This window comes from Notolabrus celidotus, chromosome 10, assembly GCF_009762535.1.
Source record: "Notolabrus celidotus isolate fNotCel1 chromosome 10, fNotCel1.pri, whole genome shotgun sequence".
Taxonomy (NCBI): Eukaryota; Metazoa; Chordata; class Actinopteri; order Labriformes; family Labridae; genus Notolabrus; species Notolabrus celidotus.
This window is the reverse complement of record NC_048281.1, coordinates 33,323,215-33,343,939: the sequence shown is the minus strand read 5'-3', so window position 1 is coordinate 33,343,939 and position 20,725 is coordinate 33,323,215. Positions and strand designations below refer to the sequence as shown.

Below are 20,725 nucleotides of genomic sequence, written 5' to 3'. Positions count from 1 at the left end.
AGTAAGAAGAGTGTGGAGCGCTGTGAGTCGTACAACAGCTTGTAAACTTCAAGTTCTCTTCTGAAGAGAGGGAATTATTTTTAAATCATTGAATCATAAATCAGATGTGTGCTGGGGGAAGGGGAGAAAATCTTCCTTCATTCAAATATCAGATGAATCCATTCAGATGCTGTCGTTCACTAAAAGCCTGTGTTAGAAATAGGACTCCTCAGACACCCTGGGAATTTTCAAAGTTGGAAACTTTCCATGGGAATAAACCAGGAATTTACTAAATTGAAGGTTGGCTCTGCATGCACTGTGCATTCCTCCATCACATGCACAGATGATTTCTAGAATCCTGCAGAGGCTTGAAAAGCTTCAGGGAAGATGCTTTTTCATTTAACATTTTGAATGGGACTTTGTTGGGATTGCATTTTTTTTTTTTGTAATATTTTTTTTTAAAGCTGCCGTTAGGAACTTTTGATTTGTATTGATTTTGGCGCCCCCTGTGGACAAAGTGATACCTCTTATCTCTTGTCCTATACATGCAAAAGTAGTGTTTTGTACAAAAACATTATCCTGTTGTCTTCCAACAGTCGAATTTATCACACAATTTGATTATTTTCCATGAAAACAGTCAATAAATGCTGTTTCTAAAGTGAGATGTCAATCATCCAGTCTGACACCTACCCCCTCTCAGTGATTTCAAGCATTAAAAATGTCAACAGAGCAGGCATCAATTTTGTTGCTGATGGTCTTGTTTGCTCTTAAAGGCTATGAAGAAGCATCAGTATCAGTTTCAGTCTGTTTCTCAGCCATTTCAAAACTCCTCACAGTGCCTTTAAAGTAATATTTTTTGGGCTTTTTGCCTTTATGATAGGCCAGCTGAAGAGAGACAGGAAATGTGGGGAGTAGAGAGTGGGGGAAGACATGCAGTACATGGTAGCAGTCGGGAGTCGAACCGGCAACCTCTGCGACGAGGATTATAGCCTCTGTATGTGGGGAGCTTAGACTGCTAGGCCACCAGCGCCCCGGGATGAGTAATTTTTAAAGTTATATTTGTTTGACCTTTATGCTAGGACAGCTGAAGAGAGACAGGAAATGTGGGGAGTAGAGAGTGGGGGAAGACATGCAGTACATGGTAGCAGTCGGGAGTCAAACCGGCAACCTCTGCGACGAGGATTATAGCCTCTGTATGTGGGGCGCTTAGACCGCTAGGCCACCAGCGCCCTGATGAGTAATATTTAACTCAACATTCATGTTTTTGTTCTTCAATGAAATAATTGATTTTTCAGATTTTTCACTTGATAAAGTTCTACTTACAAATAAATCTGTTTTAATTTATTATTTTGGATGGCTTATAATAAAACAAATATTTGTGCTTGGGTATGATACCTTTCAATTAGATTCATTTCAATTCCCATTAATTCCAATAATTCCCATGGAAAGTTTCCAATTTGGAATATTTCCCAAATTCCTCAGCTTAACTTCCCATGGAAATTTACTGGAAATTTCCCCCCTCCCCTTTGCAACCCTAGTTCTGATGAATCTAACACGACGTCATTACATCACTGTATGTTGTTGTTGACTTTCACAGACACTACACTGAAACTGACCCCGACCTTCCAACCTTCCCGGATGACTTTCATGTGGCCAAGTATTCAATCTTTGAGAAGGTGAAGCAGCAATTCCTTTAAAGCTTTTCACTCTTGCTTTAAAAATTTGGAAGTGCGTCACTATTTTTTTTAAATACACATTTTTTTCTTTAGGAACAAAGCAAAACTTGGTATGCGCTGGAGCTTCAGAGTTCCAAAGGAGAGAAAGGATGGCAGTACCGTGTGGTCCGATCCCGGAAGGACGATGTACTCTCCAAGGTTTGAAGTCTTTTCTTTTTCATCTTGTTTAAGTTATTTTAGGATCATGGCTGTTGTTGCTGCCTTCAAGCTTTGTGTCACTTGTTTCTGAATCTCGCACATTGAAAGACGAGTCGCTGCCTGTGTTTGTGCTAACAGAAGGCCGCGCTGAGGGACACGCTAGTGTTTCTGTCCACATCAGAGGAGGCTCTGGAGGTGTACAAGGACCTGAGAGAGACCATGTCGAAGTCTGGCCTGAAGCTGAGGAGCAACTTCCCTCCGCAGGCCCAGGCGCTGGGCTCTGATCCGCTCCAGCAGGTCTGACACACTCGTCACACATAACTGCGACAGATTGTAAGACAGTCTCTTATTAGTTCATTTCATGTGCTTTGTTTGACTGACAGCTGCTGCTGGAGGAGAAGCTGAACACTGGAAGCTCCTCAGAAGAAGTGAATGGGTTTGTGCAGCTGCTGTGGATTGAGGCTCTGGACTGCCTTGACAACACGCACAGAGTAGCCCCCAACAAAGTCAGCCTGAACGACGTAAGGAGTTCTCTGAGTTCTCTGTCTGATGTTAAACCAAAGACAGCTGTCCCATCAGCCGTGGACACAGTGTCTAACACGTGTCTCATTAAGTGACCCATACCTTGTGTGTGTGTGTGTGTGTGTGTGTGTGTGTGTGTGTGTGTGTGTGTGTGTGTGTGTGTAGGTGAGCAGGGTGGAGGGCCTGTTGCTTCAGGCTCAGAGGAAGCTGAAAGAGAAAAAGCATGCTGAAGTGGCGTCTCTGATGGACGAAGTTTACACCTTGCTGCTACAGAAAGTGCCGCCTCCGCCCCCCACTGCAAAGCTCATCTCTGAGAAACTGGACCTCTGTCAGGTAACACAGAACACACACACATGTGCTCAATCATGTTCAGTTTGGATCACACAAAGAACTAAGATGCTAGCTGTGTCCTGCATTCATCAGTACTCTTCTTCTTTCTATCAAGCTACTCCGAGACGTGGTGAGTGTGAGAGAGATAATGCTGATTAGTGACAGGCATTTGTCTCTGGGGATGTACCGCGCTCTGAGGTGCAGCATCGAGGTGGTTCCCCCTGGCAGCTCAGAGTTTCAGGCTGTGACCTCTCCACTAATGCACAGGTAGTCCCAAAGTCCTTGTATGTCCAATTGATAGGGGTGACACACTGATTGCATCTACTTCTGTTTGTAGAAAAAAAAGGATGTTCTTTTATAGATTTGATTGCACATCTGCACCGGTTATACACAGGAGTGAGTACATTGCAATGCAAATGTGCTTGCCAATGAAAAATAAGACTCATAATATCAACCTTTTTAAAATGTCATCTGAATTTATTTAATCATTATCTAGCTCAAATTTTATATAATTGTTAAAGTCATATACTGTCTTATTTTAGTATATTATTTATTCGCTTTATTTTTAATTTGTATTTATTCATTAATTATTGAGGATTTATTTAGTCATTAATTAGATCTTATCATCTTATTATTTTTTACACATTACCTCTCAGAATTTTTATAATTTATCTGTTTAACTTTTAGTAAAGCATCTTAGTTTATTTTACTGGTTTAATCTATTAGTGTTTTATTATCTTACTAATTACTTTTATCATGGTGAGTTTAATTTTCCATCTTATGTTTAAACATCTTATTTTAACTCCAGTGTTTCCTCATTGAGATATCATGACAGCATTTCTTCAGTTTGCCAGCAACTTATTTTTATTTTATTCTATTTATATAAGTATATATTTATTCCTTTGTTAGTTTATTTATTTATGATTATTGTTTATGATATAATATGTTTTTATTTCTATATTTTCACATATTATTATTTGTATTATTTTATTTTTGTAATTATTTGTTTATTATTATTTAATACATTTTGTATTTATTTATTTCTATATTTTCACATATTATTATTATTATTATTATTATTAATAATAATATTATTTTGTTTATTTATTAGTATGTAATATATTTTTTATTTATTTCTATATTTTCACATATTATTTTTATTCATTTATTTGTTTATTATTATTTAATATTTTTTGTATTTATTTATTTATTTTTATATATATTTTTTGTTTTCATTTATTTGATATGTTTGACCAGATGTGTTTGGCATCTCACTCCCCATGTTTCCCTCTCGGCCTTTGCAGCACCAGGCAGATCAAACAGGTTCTACGTGTCAGCAGAGGGCTGGAGCTCCAGACATTTAAAGGTGAGCTCGGGAACATTAGGTCCCTCCTGCATTCCACCAGCCCAAGCAACTTTGTTGGAGTCCTTTCTCGGTGAGATCACACACACACATGTAGACACAAGCACATGCATCATAAGTCATTTATGTAGTGATATCTGTGTATGGACACAGCTTTGAACATTTTCATAAGAAGTTTTTACAGCATTTAAACAAATCAAGCATCTTCAGATTCAACTTATCTTTGACAATGAAATAGTTGTCATATTTTCAGGTGTCTGAAACTCATCAAACAAACTTCAGAGAATGATATCACTTTTTGAAAGTTTATTATTATCTACATCACCTGACAGGACTGATGACAAATGTTGTATTATTTACAAAGACCCACCATCAAGATAAGATAAGACTCATCTTAATCCAGCAGTGAAAGCCCATGGACTGTTTGAACGCTGAACAGTTACAGTTAGAGGGAGCACCGCTGCTCATAGTGATGAGTGGTGTTCCAGTCAAAACCACATCAACCAAGACCAAGACATGACCGAGACCAGAGTGCACCAAGACCAAGACAAGACCAAGACCATACGTGTCAATGAAAAATCATCCTGAGAGTTAACAAAATAAAAGATATCTGTTAAGTCTTGTTTCCCTTTCGGTCTCAGCAGATGTGTGTCTAACATGAGTCTGGTCTTGCTGGTAGGGGTGTGTGATACCACAAGTTTTGGTTTTGATCTGATACCAAGTCATACAGGGCCAGAATCACTGATATTGATACCAATAGTAATACTTTCTATTATTAAAAGTATCTGATGTACTTTGATGTATTACATGCGTGTTAAAACACAGGACAGATTTTAAAGGCAGACAACAAATCCTCTGCCTGAAGCGTTTCCCTCCTCCTCCTTTTCTCTTGAACCTCTGGGTTCTCTTTGACGTGGATTTTTATATGTTTGAACAGATTGGTGGTGGTACCACAGTAGCGAACAGCCTTCCTAAACACGTCACAGCCATCACGGTATGCAGTGCATGTCTGATTGGCACCGTTAGTCAGGGTGTGTGCTGCAGGATGCGTGATGCGTTTGATCGTTGTTTGAGCACACAGGACAGCGGCAGTGGAGAAGCAAAGAGTGCGTGCAGTAAGTGTGTTCAAGAGAAGAGAGCGTTGTTTGCACAGACAGCCCGACTCTTTGATGAGAAGAGAGAAGCTGAAACTGGTATTGATCCTATTGACGCTAGAATTGATCTTCAAAAATGAGGCGTAGTATCTGTAGTATCCATATTTTGGGATCGATCCTCCCACCCTTACCTACTTGAGGTTTCTGCGTGTTAAAGGAAGTTTGTCCTTGCCACTGTAACTTGCTAAATGCTGCAAAGTGCTCTGCTCATGGTGGATTAAGATGAGATCAGACTGAGTCCTGTCTGTAAGATGAGACTGGATCTTATCCTGTCTTGATGTTGGGTCTCTGTTCACAATAGAACATAGAGTACGGTCTAGACCTGCTCTGTTTGGTAAGAGTCTTCAGATAACATCTGTTGTGATTTGGCGCTATATCAATAAAGATTGATTGATTTTGATGAGAGTTAAAACAGTGTTTTTGTTACTTATGCTCTCAGGCGAGATAGGAGCTGCATATGATCATTATTACTCTTATCACAGCACTGACAGGGACACAGTGCATCAGTGGTGGTCTCGACTGGTCTTAATTTAAAATACAGAGTCCGTCCAGTTCCAGACTGAGTTAAAATGCTTTTGATTCTGAGAACGAGACCTTAAATAAGACCGATCTTGAGTTCTACAACACTTGTGATGAGAAAGTCAGTTGACTTTACTTATGTATCTAAGATTCTTCTCTCTCTCTGCAGTGGTCTGCTGCTGCCCCGCGTTGGAGTGGAGCGTCATGGGATTGAGAGGACAGACATTGGTAACCTGGGAAGTGGAATCTACTTTAGTGATACCATGAGGTTAGTGCATCTGTTAAAACAAGAAGTGTGACACCACCCTCTAAAAAAATCTCCCTCTAAAGCCGTAAACCCCTGAGGAACAGAAGAAGCCAAAAACATTTTAAAGAACACGTCTGTGGTTATTTCAGTGAAAGATGATATTAGCATGACTTTGTTTTGTTTATCCACAGTACCAGTTTGAAATACTCCAAGCAGTGCAAGACAGACGGCTCCCGGCTGATGCTGGTGTGCGACGTGGCGTTGGGAAACACCAAGGACGTCTACAAGAGACACCTCACGCTGACCGAGGCTCCCGAGGGGTACAACAGCGTGCACGGTGTCCGATTAAGCCGTGGCAATGGCTCCAACTTTTTGGTACAAAATGAGTCTTTGCAAATTTAGAGTTAAAATGAAATCATTGTTGGGATGTTTATCATGTTAGTGTGATTAGAGAAAGGAGTTACATCCACATGCTTCTTTTCTGATTTGGACCATGTTCTGTTTTTTAAAATACTCTGCTTCATAAACACATCAAACGCTCTGACAGACTGGAAGAGATGCTTTTAGAGGTTGAGGGAATAAAACAGCAAACGCACAATCACTTTTGTTTTGCAATTTGAGCTTGGAATAGATAAAAGGCTAAGATTGAATCATGAGGGGATGAGAAGATACACAAACACATCTGTACATCTTTCCCTGTTCCCTGCTCTCTTACGTGTGTGATTCAGGACGATGAGTACGTGGTGTACAGTCCTGATCAGGTGAAACTGAAGTATGTGGTTCAGTTCAGCATCGAGGGAGACGAACTGAAGGAGTTCTGTCCTGAAGTAAGCACCCCATCTGAGCCCTCCACTCTGCCCTCCACTAACCACGGTGAGCATCAAACACCAGCAGAATACGTTTAGCTCTCATCGGGATTCTAATGTGTGTGTGTGTGTGTGTTTGTGTTCAGAGCTCACTGCAGAGGATGACGGGGTTGAAAGCGTTAAAAACCCACTGGAGGGTGTGACAGCTGGACTGTTGGACAGCTCTGGGCAGCAGCTCCCTCTGCAGGCTGTGAATGTGAAGTGCAAGCTGTTGGATCTGCTCTCTCAGGTGAGAGAGGGGACTCTTGACTTGTACCCTGTCTCTTAAAGAAGGCACTGACACTCGTCTTTCACTTCTCTGTCCATCTTAGGTCATCATTTTCCAAACATACACCAATAAGAGCTCTGTGCCCATTGAGGCAAAGTACGTCTTCCCGTTGGATGATTCTGCAGCTGTGTGTGGATTTGAAGCTTTCATCAATGGGAAGCATGTAGTTGGACAGGTAACTCAACTTTTCTCACCACAGGTTTCTTTGCTGATTGTTTTTTTTATCTTCCTTTACTGCATCACTTGATCTCCTTGATGCTTTAAAGCTTTTATAGGGAAGTCATTTTCCACTGCTTCATATTTCATACAGCATATTTCATCTACAAGTACAAAACTAAACTCACATAATGGATTATTGTGAACTTAGTATAACCTTGTTTTCTGTGTCTCAGGTGAAGGAGAAGGAGAAGGCTCGAAAGGAGTACAAGCAGGCCATAGAGAAAGGTCACGGAGCGTACCTCATGGACCAGGACGCCCCGGTACGTCCTCCATCTACTCTCAAACAGATTATTAAGCTGATTTACGCATCAGTCATTTGCAACAACATCCTCCAGATCCAAAGTACTTTTCTGATAATATTTCAATCATATCATTTCCATATTATACATCTTGATCTTATCTCGTCTTAATCCAACGTGAACATCGCACCTCGCAGCATTTAGCAAGTTACAGTGGCAAGGACAAACTTCCTTTAACAGGCAGAAACCTCCAGCAGGACCAGACTCATGTTAGACACACATCTGCTGAGACCGTGTTGGAGAGAGGGATAGAGGGAGATGAAGAGAGAGAGAGATGATAGTGGGGAGACGGATAGTAGTAGTTGTAGCAGCTGGAGTCTGGCACGTCAAGAAGAAATGAGAGAAGTAAAGAAAGAAAGAAAGAAAGAAAGAAAGAAAGACAGCAGAAAGGAATCAAAGGAAAAAGGAATAAAAGAAAGGAAGAAAGAAAGAAAGAAAAGAACAGAAAATAAGGAAAGAAAGACAGCAGAAAGGAATCAATGGAAAAAAGGAATAAAAGAAAGAAAGGAAAAAACAAAGGAAAGAAAGAAAGAAGGACAGACCCAAAAAAGGAATCTACAGCAGAGATCCAGAGGAACTTACGAGACAAGGGAGCTCAGGGACTCCAGAAAGGTCTATGGTTAGTAACTTTAATGGAACAGGGCGAGTTAAAGTTAGTGATGGGGGTTGAGATAGAATCCCAGTGTGTCAGTGTGCCAGTTTCCCCAGCAGTCTAAGCCAGCATAACTAAGAGCTGGTCCAAGCCTGATCCAGCTCTAACTATAAGCTTTATCAAAAAGGAAAGTTTGAAGCCTACTCTTAAAAGTAGAGAGGGTGTCTGCCTCCCGAACCCTGACTAGTAGATGATTCCAAAGGAGAGGAGCCTGATAACTGAAGGTTCTACCTCCCATACTACTTTTAGAGACCTCAGGTACGATGAGCAGGCCCGCATGTTGGGAGCGTAGAGTTCTAGAGGGGTAATGTTGAGATGAGGGCAAGTATGCAGATAATAGAGTTTGTCAAATACACAGTCTTCATCTTCAATTTGTTGTCCATGAGATACATTTCCATGTTGAAAATCATACAGTGTATACAAACACATTTTATACATCAGTTTTTGATTTTTTGGACAGATGTGAGGTGAGTTTAATGCCAGTCTAAGCCATAGAAGTAATCTCTTTCTCTTTCTCCTTGCAGGATGTGTTCACCATCAGTGTGGGAAATCTGCCGCCCGGTGCAACCGTCCTCATTAAAGTTACCTATGTGACCGAGCTGATCGTCAAGGATGGAAGTATTCTCTTCAGTCTGCCTGGAAGTGTGGCTCCATGGCAGGAGAGCGCAGCACTCAACCAGACCACACAAGTAAGCAGGACCTGCACAGGGGGGCTGATAAAAGACCTTTGTTGGTGTTACATACAGTGTTTTGTATGGACTAAAGGCATCTGTGTTTGACTTTTCAGTACTTGAGAGGCAAAGCATTGTGGTTAACAGAAGCATAAATGTCCTCTTCTTTGTTTAACATCTCTCAACAGGTCACTGTGGAGAAGGTTTGTGTGACCGATGAGGCAGCGAGTACAAGGTGAGTTACATCATGTGTTACATCCATATTTCCTCATCTCTAACTGCAACGCAGAGTCTTTTTTTTTTTTGCAGTGTGTCTCTTACTATGTTTACTTCTCTGATGTGTGTCCCTCAGAGAGTTCACCCTGGACGTGTCAGTAGAGATGCCGTTTCAGATCTCCCAGCTGAGGTGCCTCACTCACAAAATCAACATCAAGGTGATTTTAGTATTTGTACAATCTGCTGAACACTTGTGTTAATGGTTGCTGTTTTCTCTTTCTCTGTGGGGTCCTGTGAAAGACAATAAAGTCTACAAAAGTATCTTTGATGTTGAGTAAAAGTCCAAGTCCAAAGTGTTGTGAATGAAGTTTTGAATGTTGAGCTTACAGGATGTTGTCTTCTTAAAAAATATGGACATGTGTTGTGTGTGTTTGATGCCACAGAGAACAGACTGTAAGGCGGTAGTGAGTGTGCTGCCAGGAGAGGTCATGAGTCCAGATGGTTTCCAGCTGTCAGTCACTCTATATGAGTCCCACCTGCCCAGGATGTGGGTGGAGAAACACCCTGACAAGGACAGCCAGGTCTGTTTCTCTTCAGGTCTCTCTCTCTCTCTCTCTCTCTATATATATATATATAAATATATATTATTTATCTGATCCCCCTATTCTCTCGCTCTCTCCTCCAGGCCTGCATGTTGGTTTTTTATCCCAATTTTGACACTGACTCCGGTTCGGCATCCGATGAGGTCGTCCTGTTGATCGACACATCTGAGTCCATGAAGGGAGAGTCGCTGCGCATGGCTCAGAAGATCGCCCTGCAGGTCCTCAAAAACCTAGATCACAAGCTCAGACTCAACGTCATCTTATTTGGCTCAGGTACGTTTTTGGAATTTGGTGTTTATGTAAAAACAGTAATAAAGAATTAACAAGACGGAGGTAAATCAAGCGGCAACCTCCGGTCTTAAAATATGAAGCCCATGCGGAAGTGTTAAAAAATGCAGTTCATCGAGCATCCACTAGAGGCTGGCTGCAGAGATACCTGAAACCACATACACACCCATTCAAAGAAGACGATCTTTACAGCAGAAATAAACATGTTTACAACCTGGTTCAAAAAACAATGTAGTCTGGATAGCTCATTTCTCGATCGGCACACACTGTACATGGGGGGGTGAATTTTTTTTAATAACTCTGTATTTTTGAAGATATTAAACTCACAAGTTTTGCCCAAATAAGGGCGTGGCTGACTTGACTGACAGATGGGAACACTGTAGCTGTTAGCGAGGAGGCTGAAGGCCCGCCTCTTCACCTCACACTAGCTTGGACGAAGTTTGGTTCAGCAATTGTAATATGGCACCCGCCGACGATTGGCTTCAAAACAGCACTTCAGGAACAGATGGGTGAAGTCACGGATACTACATCTATTTTTTATACAGTCTGTAGTGTAGAAGTCGGCTTGATGCAGCAAAGTAAAATTATTTTAATAAAAAGGCCCTGCTACACTCGCAACAGTTCTACCCCTCTAAAGAAGTCGAGCATCTCAAACAACCTTCAACGTTAATATTACTGTCGCCAGTGCCACGTTTTGAAATGTTTTTGTAGGGTGGTCAACTCTCCTTTAACTTCAAGTTAAATTCATGATTTTTTAACTCTCCATTCCCTGATGTGTGTCTAACATGAGTCTGGTCCTGCTGGAGGTTTCTGCCTGTTAAAGGAAGTTTGTCCTTGCCACTGTAACTTGCTAAATGCTGCAAAGTGCTCTGCTCATGGTGGATTAAGATGAGATCAGACTGAGTCCTGTCTGTAAGATGGGACTGGATCTGATCCGGTCTTGATGTTGGGTCTTTGTTAATAATAGAACATAGAGTACGGTCTAGACCGGCTCTGCTTAAAAAGAGTCTGAGGAGAACATTTGTTGTGATTTGGCGCTTTATAAATAAAGATTGATTGATTGAGTAGAAACCATAGACTGTATAAATAATGGACGTAGTATCCATGACGTAACCTATCTGCTCCTGAGCGCTGTTTTGAAGCCAACCATCGACGGGAGCCATATTGGAAATGCTGAACTCAACCAAAAAAGTGTGACGTAAAGAGGCGGGATTTGAGCCCCCTAGCCAACAGCTATGTATTCCCGCCTGTCAATCAAGTCAGTCATGTCCTTATTTGGGGAAAAATCGTAATCTTAATATCTTCTGAACCGTCAAGTTAGAATCAAAATCACCCCCGTACAGTGTGTGCCAATAGAGAAATTAGCTACGTAGACTGAAGCCGTTTTTTGAACCAGGCTGTAAACATGTTTATTTCTGCTGTAAAGATCGTCTTCTTTGAATGGGTGTGTATGTGGTTTCTGGTCTTTCTGCAGCCAGCCTCAAGTGGACACTCGATGAACTGCAGTTTATAACACTTCCGCTTGGGCTTCATATTTTGAGACCGGAGGTTGCAGCTTGCTAGAAACTTATTTTCCTGTGTTTTTGTCCCTCAGATCACAAGGAGGCTTTCTTGACAGCCCAGCCGCTTGATGAGGCTCATCAGGCAGCCAAGAGCTTCCTCAAGGTGAGTCGTGGCTGACTAAGGAATTTTTAATCTATTATTGGTTCAAATAAGGAGATAGATGAAGAAATGAATATCTAATTAGTCATTGAGGTGATTGAAAAGTAGATCAAATTCAAATGCTTACCATAATGTTATGCTTTAGCTGATTTGTAAAACATTCAAATTGTGTTTTTCCAAAATAAATTTTTTGTTTATAATGGAAAAAATAATGAGCACAATTTAAAAACACTTGTTTCTGTGCCCTCAGTCAACCTGTGAATATTCATCCTGATCCTGATAGGAGGATATTTAAATTGTAACATTTCTGTACCCATGCCATGTTATCACACTGGAAAAGTGTAGGAACACCCCTCAACATGACCTGGGGATGTACTAACTTTCATTTCTGGTGTTGTTTTTGAATTGAAGTTGCGTCCAGCCTTCTGCCAGCAGGTTATTCACATGCCTGTTGAACTCTTCACCAGTAAAACAAAGCAAGAAGAATTCAGCTTGTGTCCTGCTCTGTCCTCTCTCCCTCTAGTCCTTCACTCCAGTAGGTGGCAGCACTGAACTGTGGCGACCCCTGCGAGCTCTCAGCCTGCTGCCTCCCTCCCGCGGTGTCAGGAACCTGCTGCTTCTGTCAGATGGCCACATCCAAAACAGTGAGCCCACCTTGAAGCTGCTCCGAGACAACGTTCAGCACAGCCGCCTCTTCACCTGCGGCCTCAGGTCTGAACGGGTCCAAACATTATTCTAGTCGAGCATTGTTTCATTGTGCAGGTGACGAGAGGTTCAAACTCCCAGAGCCGAGCCACAAAACTAATTTGGATTTTCATTGACGGCGTTTTTTACTGTAAATAAGCTTTTTCCTCATTGCACAAAACTTATAAACGTGTTTTCTTTTTCATATCAGCCCAACAGCCAATCGGCACATGCTGAGAGCCCTGGCCCAGGCAGGGGGCGGAGCCTACGAGTTCTTTGACACAAAAACCAAACACAATTGGGCAGAAAAGGTGATTGTTTTTTTTGTTTTTTTTTAAGTTATATTTTTGGGCATTTTTGCCTTTAATCGATAGGACAGCTGAAGAGAAACAGGAAATGTGGGGAACAGAGAGTGAGGGAGGACATGCAGCCTGTGACCTCTGCGACTAGGACTATAGCCTCTGTATATGGCAAGCGGCAACCTCCGGTCTAAAAATATGAGTCCAGTGCGGAAGTGCTAAAAACTGCAGTTCATCGAAGATCCACTTGAGGCTGGCTCCTGAAGTACCGGAAACCATATACACACCAATTCAAAAAAGCCGATCTTTACAGCAGAAATAATAATAATAATGAATTATGAGAGGCACCGCTGAATTGATTGGCAAGCGGGAACACTGCAGCAGTTGGCGAGGAGACTCAAAGCCCGCCTCTTAACTTCACAATCACTCAACAGCAGCAATATTTTGGGGCGGCAGTAGTCTCTAGAACCATAGGGACCTGGCTTGGGAACCGAAGGGTCGCCGGTTCGAGTCCCAGTATGGACGAAGTTTGGCAAGTGGACTGGTGGCTGGAGAGGTGCTGGTTCACTTGCCTGGGCACTGCCGAGGTGCCCCTGAGTCAATGTAACAATTCGCTCACGTGCCGCATGTAATCAATCAAAATACGATTACACCTGTCGCCTTCTTCGTGATACACTCTTCCATCTGTTGGTGCTGAAACATACTGAAGACTTCTCTTTCCAAATAGAACAAAATGAGCATAGCGTTTATTCAGGCAGGCCAGCCCCTCATCTACCCATCCAATCAGCAAACAGTAAAATGAGCATTCTGTTCAAACTGCTCTGTCTGCCTTCTCTTGCTGCTCCCACCTCCACCCATAGACTGTATAAATGATGGACGTAGTATCTGTGATGTCACCCATCTATTCCTGAGCGCTGTTTTGAAGCCAATTGTCGGCAGGAGCCGTATTGGAAATATTGAACTCAACCTAACTTAGTGTGAGGTAAAGGGGCGGAGTTTGAGCCTCCTAGCCAACAGGTATGTGTTCCGCCTGTCAGTCAAGTCAGTCATGTCCTTATTTGGGCAAAAACTCTTAATCTTAATATCTTCGGAACCATCGCGTTAGAAAAAGATTCACCCCGCACACAGTGTGTGCCGATAGAGAAATGAGCTATTCAGACTGAAACCATTTTTTGAACCAGGCTGTAAACATGCTGTAAATATCGTCTTCTTTGAATGGGTGTGTGTATGGTTTCTGGTGTTTCTGCTGCCAGCCTCAAGCTCCACCTAGCTCCTCCTTTTCTGCTGTGTCTGATTATACCAGCGTCATATGTATTGTCTCTGATGCCCAATCTGTTCTGCAACCCTGGGTCTTTGCTGCTGCTCTCCCTGCCCTGGCTTCTAATGTATGCACAATAAACAGAGGGGAGGTGCGCTCTCCCCGCCTCAGGCATTGGCATTCCACGTAGGCACATGGAAGGGCAGGGAGCTCCCAGAACTGACCCATACCGGCAAATTTAGCTGATTCCATGCAGATAAAAATTTTAATCTCAATCTTAGCTCTGTATTCATATTTCATTGTGCCATCAACTGTATTTTATTGAGATCTGATGCTTAATCACTTATCTTTTATCTGCTTCATTTATGATAGGTTGTAAATGTTGCAATAGATTTGTGAATCTATTAACCATTCTCTCCGTCTCCTCTTGGCAGGTTGCGAGTCAGTTGAAGCGTATGGCGTCTCCTGGCTGTAGCTCAGTGTCAGTGAAGTGGCAGCAGTTTAACCCAACAGCGCCCCTTCCTGTGCAAGCCCCCAAGCAGCTCCATGCTCTGTTCAATGACTGCCACACACTGGTGTATGGCTTTGTGCCACACTGCACTCAGGTATGCAGTTCATACTCGTTTCACATTTTCAGGTTTTTTTTTAAAGATTTTTAATATTTCTGTGAGTTTGTGCATCACTCTGAATCTCAGCTTTCAAATACTGATTTAAAGCACGCAGCTCATAAACAAATATCCGTCATATTTACAGTGTTTGTTGTTTCACACAGGCCACACTGCTTGGAAACCTGAGCGGTCAGGAGCTCAACACCATGGTCTCCACCAGTGAGCTGCAGAAGACCAAGGGCACGGTAAGAACACACACATTCACACTCAACCGTCTAAACAAAGCCTGCTGAAAACTTTTCATGTCAGCTATTGATTAGCCAGTGAATTTACCAGCTCACCCTCTTAAAGGAAGGAATTCAGGGTCCAGTGAGATCCAATAACAGAACACAACTCGGGTTCAGATCGGGCAGGCCTTTCCTCCCAATCACCCCTCTCCAGGTGTCTCTATCATTGCCCACGTGGGTGTTGAAGTCCCCCAGAAGAACATAGGAGTCCCCAGTTGGGATCCCTTCCAGAACCCCACCCAGAGACTCCAATAAGGTCGTGTACACCCGCAAACCTTAAGTCGCAGGGAGGCGACCCCCTTGCTCTCCGGGGAAAACTCCTACAAAGAGGTGCTCAGCCGGGGGCTTGCGAGTGTCCCCACACCCGCCCGAACAGGAGAGAGGCCAGCCCCTCTCCAGGAGTTTGCTTCCAGAGCCAGAGCAGTGCGTGGAAGCAAGCCCAACTATATCTAGCTGGTATCGCTCCACCTCCCGCACTAACTCCGGCTTCTTCCCCCGCCAGCGAGGTGACGTTCCACGTTCCAACAGCAAGTCTATGCCACCAGAGATCAGCATGCCAAGGTCTCCTACCCGGACCGCCACCCAGCTTCCTACGCATCCAACCCCCATGCCTACCCCTGCAAGTGGTGGGCCCACAGGGTGGCGGCTCCATGTTATCCTTTCAGGCTGAGCCCGACCGGGCCACATGGAGAAGAGCCTGGCCACCAGACACTCGCCATCCAGCTCCTCCCCCCCGGGTCTGGCTCCAGGGGGTTGCCCCGGTCTCCCTCTTCCGGGTGAGGTAGCTCTCCTCCCTATTTGCTGTATTATGGAGGTTTTCTGAATGGCTCTTAGTCTAGCCCCTTCCTTGGGACCAATTTGACTTGGGAGACCCTACTAGGGGCTGATGCCCCCGACAACATAGCTCCGGGTTCGCCGGGACACACAAACCCCTCCACCGCGTTAAGGTAGCGATTCTTGGAGGAGGGTCCAATGAGATCTAGCTATATATTATAATGATATTTTCCTATTAAAGGTTTCTGAATTCTATGTTGTATCACTTTGCCCTTTTGCAAACAGGCACGCGCCAAAGCCAGTGTGTTTTACAGATACTTATTCAGGTCAACAGTGAGCATCGTTATTGTAAAGTCTATAACGCAAAAATGATGACATGTATCGATGTGTGTGTAGTTTCTTCACAAGCTCACCGCAAGAGCCGTCATCAGGGATTATGAAGACGGGAGTCTGGACACCAATGAGGCTGAGCATGAGGTGTGTATGTGTGTGTGTCACAGAGTGAAACCGAAGTGACCTCAATTAAGACGACCGAGTCTGAACTCCACAAGTTGACCTGGGATTTTCTTTTTCCAGGGGAAGAAGGCGGAGTTGAAGAACTTTGTTGTTGAACTGAGTAAAGAGTTCTCCATCCTGTCTCAGTTCACCAGCTTCGTGGCCATCGAGGAAAGGGTTTGTGTATTTTAAGCCTGTTAAGCCATCATGTGAATTTGGGAGCCTACTTTTTGCTGTCCAGGGTCACTTTTGTCCTAGTTTTTCAGAGAATTAGGGTTAGGTCAACCTGATCGAGATACAGATTACTTCAGACTACTGTATCCAGATTACCAGCGCTCCAAATCAGGCGACAGTCTTCACACCCTGTCCACAGGGGGCGCCAGAACCCACATGAAATGAAAGATCCTGACAGTTGTTTTTAAAGGTGACACATCACGCTTTTTTCATCAATATATATTGGTCTAAGAGGTCCCCAAAACATGTCTTTAAAGTTTATGCTCAAAAAAACACTTTGAAATCAGATTTTGGTCTGCCTGAAAAGCCCTCTTCTTCAGTCCTCCTCAGAACCCTCTGTTTTCTGTCTGACCACGCCCCCTCAGGAAGTGGATGTGGCCTCGGCTCTCCAGCACGTTGATCTAATGTTTACATGTTGGCTGAATATACACGGCTGCTCACAGATGGCGTTTCTTCAACCCTCTGAATCTGATCCAGAATCTGATCCTGATGGAGAGGCGCCTGTAGCAGGACCTTTCTGAAGGATTGGTCCCAGATTTAGTTTTTCTTGTTGTTTTATTTGTCAGTATGTCGACATGTGTCTTGGTACAGAGCTACAGCTACATGTAGCTATGTGGCTATGCTAACTAGCGCTAGCACTTATCCATGATAAATAAAAATCATCGACTAGATCTTCAAATCTGCAGACGTGGGGAGTAAAACCGACCTCTGACAGAAAGGCAGCGGGACCTTTTCTGAAGGATTGGTCACAGATTCTGTGTTTCTTGTTGTTTTATTTGTCAGTATGTAGACGTATGTCTTGGTACACAGCTACTGCTACAGCTACAGCTACAGCTACTGCTACAGCTACAGCTACAGCTACTGCTACAGCTACAGCTACAGATACAGATACAGGTACAGCTACGACATGTAGCTATGCTAACTAGCACTAGCACTTTTCCATGGAAAATAAAAAATTATCCGCTAGATCTTCAAATCTGCAGACGTGGGGAGTAAAACAGACCTTTGTGTTTATTAAGACAGCCTACAACTAGAATTTCTCCCTCCTAAGCTTCTTGTTACCACAAATTTGTGCAGGTAATGAAAAATGGAGGAGGAGTTGAGTTGTATTTTATACAGTCTATGGGCTGAACAAGCTCCGAGCTCTGACTTCCTGTTACAGACCGGATATTGTTGTGACATAACAAAAACACGGAAGTCTGAAACGGCTCGTTTCAGCACACATTTACAGAAAGATGCAGAAATTAAAACAGGGGCAGAATGGATTTTTTTCATTCTTGGGGGGTTTGTAGACATGCCAGGGACACATATTTCAGGTAGAGAACCATTAAAAAGTCGATTTTGCATGATATGTCACCTTTAAGCAATGTTTGATATTTTGGGACAAGTTCCTGAATTGCTCTATAATGCAGATGTCTATATAACCTACTTTGTCACATTAGAAATTAAAAAGCAAAATAAAAAAAATGTCTTCGGTAGAAATAAAATTAAAATAAAGTGAGTCCGCCTAAAAGTTGTATACCATATAGTTTGTTATCCAGCCTGAACTAACTCTGCTGGGAACAGGGTCAAAGTTATTTCTGTCCTAATTAAGGTTTGAATAACACAAGCTAAAACAGGATCACTTCTTCCAATCTAATCCAATCAAATGATTTTGTCTTTTGAACAACCTGTCAGTCCTGAGAGGTTTAATGCAGTCAGATTTTCCTCATTGTGGTTTTAAAGTTGTGTACTGTTCAAACAACAGGTTTCTATCTGTTTTAGGACTCAGATCAAACAGAGGAGGGCTTCACAGACATCCCCAAGCTGATTGCAGAGGAAGATGTGGACTTCCTCTCCTACCTCAGCTGGACCTCTCCTGACGACAGTAAAAGGGAAAGAGGGGAAGTTCTTCGCGTTGTTGATGATTCCGGAAGTTCTTCAGAGGAGGTAAACTTTGCGCGTAGTGAAGTTTGAGAAAAGAGGACAGTTTTCTCTTTGTGTTTTACTTACTGCCATTTTAATGAGCTGTGTTTGTCTCCCTGTGGTAGTTTGAAGAAGAGGGTGGTGGTATGATGTTTTCACGCATGGATACAGTAATGAAAGCAGAAGACGATGACGATGGAGAAGAAGAAGATGGATTCCCAACCTCGGTTAGTCCTTTCTGACAACAGCAAAAGTTTGTTTGAAGACCTGGTGCTGCTGCTTTAAAAGCATTGATAGTGTAGGAAATGACAGAAAATACTGAGACCAAGACATGACCCAGACTAGGACTTGCAGAGACCAGGACATAAAAGAGACCAGGACATGACCAAAATCAGAGCATACAGTCACCAAGAGAGGACCGCGACCAGAGCGTACAGTCACCAAGACATGACCAAGACCAGAGTGGACAGAGACCAAGACATGACTGAGACCAGGGCGTACCGAGGCACAGAGATGACCAAGACCAGAGCGTACAGAGACCAAGACATGACAGAGACCAGGGCGTACCGAGGCACAGAGATGACCAAGACCAGAGCGTACAGAGACCAAGACATTACCGAGACCAGGGCGTACCGAGGCACAGAGATGACCAAGACCAGAGCGTACAGAGACCAAGACATTACCGAGACCAGGGCGTACCGAGGCACAGAGATGACCAAGACCAGAGCGTACAGAGACCAAGACATTACCGAGACCAGGGCGTACCGAGGCACAGAGATGACCGAGACCAGAGCGTACAGAGACCAAGACATTACCGAGACCAGGGCGTACCGAGGCACAGAGATGACCAAGACCAGAGCGTACAGAGACCAAGACATGACAGAGACCAGAGTGTTGTGTTTTACTCTCTGCCATTTTAATCATCAGTGTTTGTCTCTCTGTGGTAGGATATCTCTACTGATGGGAGTTTTCCTGAAGAATCAACCTCTCCGAAAACAATGGTTAGTCCTTTCTGAAACAGCAGAACTTTGTTTTAAGACCTGGTGCTGCTGCTTTAAAAGCATTGATGGTGTAGGAGATGACAGAAAATACTGAGACCAGGACACGATAGGGAACTTGTTGTATTTTAATTACTGCCATTTTAATCAGCTGTGTTTGTCTCTGTGGTAGGCTATGATTACTCGTCAGGTTAATCTTGCACGGAGCAGATCATCTATGGAACCACGTCCCCGTATGTCCTTACAATCAGCCTATACGGAATATGAAACCAGGGTGAGTCCGTCCTTACAACAGCAAAACTCTGTTTGAAGACCTGGTGCTGAAGCTTCAAAAGCATTGATGGTGTAGGAAATGACAAAAAATACTGAGACCAAAAAATGACCCAGACTAGGACTTGCAGAGACCAGGACATAAAAGAGACCAGGACATGACCAAAACCAGAGCATACCAAGACCAAGACATGACTGAGACAATAGAGTGCCAAGACCAAGACATGACCGAGACCAGAGCATAACAAGACCAAGACATGACTGAGACCAGAGCCTACAGAGACCAGAACATACAGAGACCAAGACATTAGTGAGACCAGAACGTACAGAGACCAAGACATGAGTGAGACCAGAGCGTACAGAGACCAAAACATGACAGAGGCCAGAGTGTACAGAGACCAAGACACGACAGAGACCAGAGCCTACCGAGACCAGAACATACAGAGACCAAGACATTACCGAGACCAGAGCGTACAGAGACCAAAACATGACAGAGGCCAGAGTGTACAGAGACCAAGACATGACAGAGACCAGAGCCTACCGAGACCAGAACATACAGAGACCAAGACATTAGTGAGACCAGAACGTACAGAGACCAAGACATGAGTGAGACCAGAATGTACAGAGACCAAGACATGAGTGAGACCAGAGCGTACAGAGACCAAAACATGACAGAGGCCAGAGTGTACAGAGACCAAGACACGACAGAGACCAGAGCCTACCGAGACCAGAACATACAGAGACCAAGACATTACCGAGACCAGAGCGTACAGAGACCAAAACATGACAGAGGCCAGAGTGTACAGAGACCAAGACATGACAGAGACCAGAGCCTACCGAGACCAGAACATACAGAGACCAAGACATTAGTGAGACCAGAATGTACAGAGACCAAGACATGAGTGAGAGGTTTAATGCAGTCAGATTTTCCTCTTTGTGGTTTTAAAGTTGTGTACTGTTCAAACAACAGGTTTCTATCTGTTTTAGGACTCAGATCAAACAGAGGAGGGCTTCACAGACATCCCCAAGCTGATTGCAGAGGAAGATGTGAACTTCCTCTCCTACCACAGCTGGACCTCTCCTGACGACAGTAAAAGGGAAAGAGGGGAAGTTCTTCTCGGTGTTGATGATTCCGGAAGTTCTTCAGAGGAGGTAAACTTTGCGTGTAGTGAAGTTTGAGAA

General features: G+C 43.4%; 1 protein-coding gene across 12 annotated transcripts in view; it reads left to right on the top strand.

The window, feature by feature from the left end:
• The window catches only part of parp4 (poly (ADP-ribose) polymerase family, member 4), a 38,030-nt gene that overhangs the window by 6,449 nt on the left and 10,856 nt on the right, over positions 1–20,725 (top strand). For 9 of the 12 annotated variants that reach the window (XM_034693567.1, XM_034693565.1, XM_034693572.1 and 6 more), the window contains exons 5-34: positions 1,577–1,655; positions 1,749–1,853; positions 1,992–2,150; positions 2,237–2,374; positions 2,541–2,708; positions 2,821–2,972; positions 4,010–4,141; positions 5,911–6,009; positions 6,180–6,363; positions 6,717–6,861; positions 6,941–7,083; positions 7,166–7,297; positions 7,515–7,601; positions 8,817–8,981; positions 9,152–9,198; positions 9,316–9,397; positions 9,623–9,760; positions 9,865–10,054; positions 11,664–11,734; positions 12,255–12,442; positions 12,627–12,726; positions 14,407–14,577; positions 14,745–14,825; positions 16,038–16,118; positions 16,218–16,313; positions 18,135–18,299; positions 18,401–18,502; positions 19,223–19,276; positions 19,446–19,547; positions 20,531–20,695. In XM_034693567.1, the coding sequence (XP_034549458.1) occupies positions 1,577–1,655; positions 1,749–1,853; positions 1,992–2,150; positions 2,237–2,374; positions 2,541–2,708; positions 2,821–2,972; positions 4,010–4,141; positions 5,911–6,009; positions 6,180–6,363; positions 6,717–6,861; positions 6,941–7,083; positions 7,166–7,297; positions 7,515–7,601; positions 8,817–8,981; positions 9,152–9,198; positions 9,316–9,397; positions 9,623–9,760; positions 9,865–10,054; positions 11,664–11,734; positions 12,255–12,442; positions 12,627–12,726; positions 14,407–14,577; positions 14,745–14,825; positions 16,038–16,118; positions 16,218–16,313; positions 18,135–18,299; positions 18,401–18,502; positions 19,223–19,276; positions 19,446–19,547; positions 20,531–20,695 (3,721 nt within the window). The remainder of the gene's footprint in view (positions 1–1,576; positions 1,656–1,748; positions 1,854–1,991; positions 2,151–2,236; positions 2,375–2,540; positions 2,709–2,820; positions 2,973–4,009; positions 4,142–5,910; positions 6,010–6,179; positions 6,364–6,716; positions 6,862–6,940; positions 7,084–7,165; positions 7,298–7,514; positions 7,602–8,816; positions 8,982–9,151; positions 9,199–9,315; positions 9,398–9,622; positions 9,761–9,864; positions 10,055–11,663; positions 11,735–12,254; positions 12,443–12,626; positions 12,727–14,406; positions 14,578–14,744; positions 14,826–16,037; positions 16,119–16,217; positions 16,314–18,134; positions 18,300–18,400; positions 18,503–19,222; positions 19,277–19,445; positions 19,548–20,530; positions 20,696–20,725) is intronic. The other 3 variants (XM_034693570.1, XM_034693568.1, XM_034693566.1) reach the window with 1 other exon arrangement.